This window comes from Dicentrarchus labrax, unplaced genomic scaffold (assembly GCF_905237075.1).
Source record: "Dicentrarchus labrax unplaced genomic scaffold, dlabrax2021, whole genome shotgun sequence".
In the NCBI taxonomy this organism is placed as follows: Eukaryota; Metazoa; Chordata; class Actinopteri; family Moronidae; genus Dicentrarchus; species Dicentrarchus labrax.
The window spans coordinates 581,943-586,939 of record NW_026136715.1 but is presented as its reverse complement, the minus strand read 5'-3'; the positions used below and the strand labels follow the sequence as shown (position 1 = coordinate 586,939).

Sequence of the window (4,997 nt, the reverse complement as noted above, 5' to 3'; positions counted from 1 at the left end):
ATAGGAAGAAGAGGCCAGCCATGACGAAGGTCAGAGACATTGTTTAGCTCTGTGGAAGTATTAAAGATCTCTCTCTTCTGTCACTGTGTAGTGTTAGAACTTTGCCTCGCGCCATTTTTGGGGGATGATTTAAAGGGAAACATACTGACGATAGAATCAGTTACATTTTGGCTATCAAAATAAACAATTATCAAAGACAATAAATAATAACTTTAATATTTAAGATCCTCTCCTGACATATAAAAATACTCTGCTTTAATAATAATGTGTTTGATATATATTTTTCCCACATTATAATTGTTAAATAGTAACTAAACCCCAAAACCACTTTTATTTTTTATGTGTATTTACTAGTGTTAATAACCAACATCTATAAAACCAACGTCTCCACTTCACAGACTGTGGCCTGCTACGTATCGTTAGTCTGACGTTGGCTCTGCCACAGACACCGAGAGTTAGGCTCTCTGACCCACTAGCTGAGCTAATGTTATAACACAGGTATACTGTATACTCAAGCATTCTTTAGAAATATATTAAAGCAAAACACAAAATGGACAATATGTAATATGTGGGCTTGTTTAAGGCTGAATCAAGGTGTATATGTGTGTGAGGAGAATCAGTTACATGCAAAGACTGTCTGTGAGGAGCATGAATTAAACTAAAATCACCTTTGCTGTGTATCAGAGAAGTGCAGTTACACTCTGCAGACGCTAATTTACTTTTGTTGGCGGTGTGCTATCCAGGAAGACATAGGCAGGCTCGCGTGTTGCGGGTGGTTGTAACCGTTTCCAGGATCTCATGAAAGTAAGAGACGAGAGAAAATGAGAAAGGGTGACTTGGTGTTTTGTACGACTACTTTTTAGTTTAGTTAGAAATGAGATCAAATCCGTCACAAGTTTATTTTCATTGCAGTTCCATGTTATTTTGAATTCTCCTCTCAGGTGTTTGAAAAACTTAAGGACATCCACAACCTTGTGAGGAAGACCACCTCCTCATCCCCCCTCCTTCACCCTCATCTTCAACCCCCCTCCCAGTCCTTCCCCAGACCCCCCAGTGCACTGGATTCCAGCGTAACAGCTCTGTCCCAACAGCTGTCCAACCTGGGACCACTGGAGGACACCTACCAGCCATCCCAGTCCACCTCCTCCTCCTCCTCTTCTTTCTGCTCCCTCACCCCTCCTCATCCGCTGCATTCTTCCTCTTCCCTCCTCCCCTCCTCCTCCTCTTTGGCTGGTCCCTGTGAAACCGACGAGAGTCGAGGCTTTTCCCAGTACGACCTTCGATCCAACGGGACCAGCTCCAGGTCTCTGTCTCCATCCACCAGAGACCAGTATCACAACCAAGCTGGGCCCTCACAGTCCCAGTTCACCCAACCTTCAGTCCCCACTGAGGACCAGTACAACTTTCCTCCCCAGCCCAGCAGCACCAGTGACAGATGTAGGCCCGGGGCCCTCACAGGACCAGACACTAGAAGGCAGACCACAGCAGGGGGCACAGCAGGGCTCTATGGTGTCCCAGAATCCCTCTCTCCTGTGGGGTCCCTGCATTCATCGTCTCCGGGGGTCTCAGGTATGTCAACAGATTCTAATACAATCTCTAATATAAGCCTGTCTCTAATATAAGCCCCGTCTCTAATATAAGCCTGTCCCCAATATAAGCACTGTCCCCAATATAAGCACTGTCTCTAATATAAGCCCCGTCTCTAATATAAGCCTGTCCCCAATATAAGCACTGTCCCCAATATAAGCACTGTCCCCAATATAAGCACTGTCTCTAATATAAGTACTGTCTCTAATTAGGATAACTGATACCACATTTTTTCACTTCCGATACCTGAATTTGGATATCTGCCGATACCGATACTATTCCGATACCAGAGCTCTGTTTGCTTATATATTACTATTATCATTATTGTTGATTTTATATGAGGCTGAAATAAACTCCTCTCAACAGGCAAGTATGATATGTACGTATGTATGCATGTATGTCCCAAAAGGCAACTTGAGGTAATTATAAGGTCAGAAAAGGAAGTCAGAAAAACAGGAAATCCTGTTAACAGGAAAAATCCCATCCTGAAAACAAATATGCAACTGTAAGGGTTTCAAATTGATTGTCATGTCAATATTTATTAAATTCCAAAAATGTCAAATATTAAACATCTTACACACACACACACACACACACATTATCCCTTTAGCTTTCCCGTTGTCTGCCTGGAGTTTACGTTGTTTTTGGAACGACTCCAGAAGTGATTCCTGACAGCTCCTTTTGTCTTCCTGCCCCCTGGCTAAAAAATCCTTGTGCTCTTTTGTGTGGTGCTTTTTTAAATATTTGATTGTGTTCGTAGTGTTGTACGACGATATAAGCACCGTCTCTAATATAAGCACTGTCTCTAATATAAGCCCTGTCTAATATATATACAGGCTCTCTGCTGTTTGTTCTCATGAGATGTTTTTATGAGCGTTAAGTCTAAAATCTGATCTGTTTCCTGTCGGTGTTCAGTTGATATGAATCCCAGTAAGCGGCATTTCCTACAGAAGAAAACTCTGTATGAGGAGGGACGGATTCAAACTCCTGAGCTGCTGTCGTCTGATGACCTCTGTACGTTAACACATATTTTCTCACTGTTTTTATTCATTTTGTTTCATCTTATGTCTCATGTTACTTGGTCTGCTCCATTATCTTCTTCTCTATTATGTTCTCTCATGTCATATGTCCTCAGATGGAGGGAGGAGTCCTGTGGAGCTCAGAGGACCAGAGGAGAGTGACGAGCTGGATTATCTTCCTACTAAACACCACTGACAAAAAGCAACAGAGTGCCGCACTAAAGGACCAAAGACGTGAACTCTTTTATCATCATGTCTGTATCATAAACTGATGTGGACCTGCTGTCAGCAGAGTCACAGACTCGTTGAATCCGTTAAGTTTTCCAGTATGAGGGTCTTTGGAGACGTTCCAGCTGCAAACTGTTTGTCTCTGCTTTAATGTGACCAGTTGAATGTGAAGCAGATGATAAGAATCAGTCACACAGCAGAGATCAACATGGAGGTACGACTGCAGTCACTTTATTATTTTATATCACACTGCCTGCTAGACTGGAAACTGGATTATTTATTCACATCTGTTTTTAGTTGATTTTAGGCACAAACTAACTGTAATTCTTTGTCAAAAAATGTTGAAAAAAAATGAAATATAAAATAATAATAACATCTGAAGGTAGCTGGGCTCGTCCCGTTTGACTCACATTCCGGCTTTTTATTTTCAGTTTCTTAACGTTGATATTTATTTGTTTTTCACATTTGAAACTTAACATACTGTGGAACAAATAGTCCCAATGAGCAGACATATATTTGTCATTTACAGCACTGCCATATTTAAAGTTTATTAGTATTCATTTTTGATATATTGATTTGTGTAAATGATCCTTTTCCCCCGTTTTTCTGTCACAAATATTGCCTTTAACTCTTTAAAAGGGAAACTAACTTTATAATTTCTGCAATAAGTTATCATTCCTTTCATATCCCATAATGTTTTTGATGGCTGTAAATTGTCCCAGAAAGGTTTTATTTTCCTCCTCATCCTGCAGTTTTAAGAAGAACCGATCAATTCAATTCAATTCAATTCAATTCAATTTTATTTGTATAGCACCAATTCATAACAGACGTTATCTCAGGACACTTTTCAAATAGAGCAGGTCTAGACCGAACTCTTTAAAACATTAATTACAGAGACCCAACAGTACCACCATGAGCAAGACACTTGGCGACAAGGGCAAGGAAACACTGCCTGTTAAAAGGCAGAAACCTAGGACAGATCCTTCGGCTCTAGGTGGGTGGTGTCCGACCAGTTGGGGAGAGAGAGAGAGAGCGAGAGAGACAGACAGACAGAGAGAGAGAGAGAGAGACAGACAGAAAGACAGACAGGTGCACAGCAACAACAGTATTGGCAATGGCAGTCTAGCAGGACCATGGCAGGAGGCTCCACCAGGATCCATAAGAACCTGCGAGACAAGAAAGCACAAGAACTCCGGGGAAGAAGTGGAGTTAGTAACATGCATTAATGGAACATGAATGAGTGCAGAAAGAGAGAGGAAGAGAGGAGCTCAGTGCACCATGGGAAATCCCCCGATAGTCTAGGCCTATAGCAGCATAACTAAGGGATGGTTCAGGACTCACCTGATCCAGCCCTAACTATAAGCTTTATCAAAGAGGAATGTCTTAAGCCTACTCTTGAATGTGGAGAGGGTGTCTGCCTCCCGAACCACAACTGGAAGCTGGTTCCACAGGAGAGGAGCTTGGTAACTGAAGGCTCTGGCTCCTGTTCTACTTTTAGAGACTATAGGAACCACAAGTAGCCCAGCATTCAGAGAACGTAGTGTTCTAGAGGGGTAATAGGGTACTATGAGCTCTTTAAGATATGAAGGGGCCTGACCATGAAGAGCTTTATAGGTGAGGAGGAGGATTTTAAATTCTATTCTACATTTTATAGGGAGCCAGTGCAGAGAAGCTAGTACAGGAGAGATGTGATCTCTTTTTCTAGTTCCTGTCAGTACTCGTGCTGCAGCGTTCTGAATTAATTGGACTTTAAATAATTTGTTCCTCTGTTGATCCTTCATTATATCAGTAGAACAGGATCAATATGACAATAAATAATAATCAATGTTAAATAAATTCAACGTGTTTAAATGTCTGAATGAAGATTATTGAACATATTTAACTGTTTGTGGACTCGTTATGTGGCTAATGTCGGCTAGCTGCTAGCATAATGTTACCGTTACAGTATTAATGATATTAGCTGTCTGTTAGCCGTTAGCAGCCGTTAGCCTCCATTAGCAGCCGGAGGAGGAGGAGGAGGAGGAGGGAGGAGGAGGAGGAGGAGGGGGAGGAGGGGAGGAGGGAGGGGGAGGAGGGGGAGGAGGGAGGAGGGGGGAGGAGGAGGAGGAGGAGGGGGAGGAGGGGGAGGGGGAGGAGGAGGAGGGGGGGAGGAGGAGGAGGGGG

The 4,997-nt window shown here is 42.6% G+C and overlaps 1 protein-coding gene across 1 annotated transcript in view; it reads left to right on the top strand.

The window, feature by feature from the left end:
• irak1 (interleukin-1 receptor-associated kinase 1) overlaps nt 1–3,490 on the top strand; it is a 17,154-nt gene extending 13,664 nt beyond the window's left edge. Inside the window, exons 12-15 of the mRNA XM_051426690.1 lie at nt 1–29; nt 942–1,569; nt 2,503–2,601; nt 2,723–3,490. The exon at nt 1–29 is cut by the window's left edge and continues 66 nt beyond it. Coding sequence (XP_051282650.1) covers nt 1–29; nt 942–1,569; nt 2,503–2,601; nt 2,723–2,802 — 836 coding nt within the window. The 3' untranslated portion in view covers nt 2,803–3,490. The remainder of the gene's footprint in view (nt 30–941; nt 1,570–2,502; nt 2,602–2,722) is intronic.
• The last annotated feature ends 1,507 nt before the right edge of the window (nt 3,491–4,997 follow it).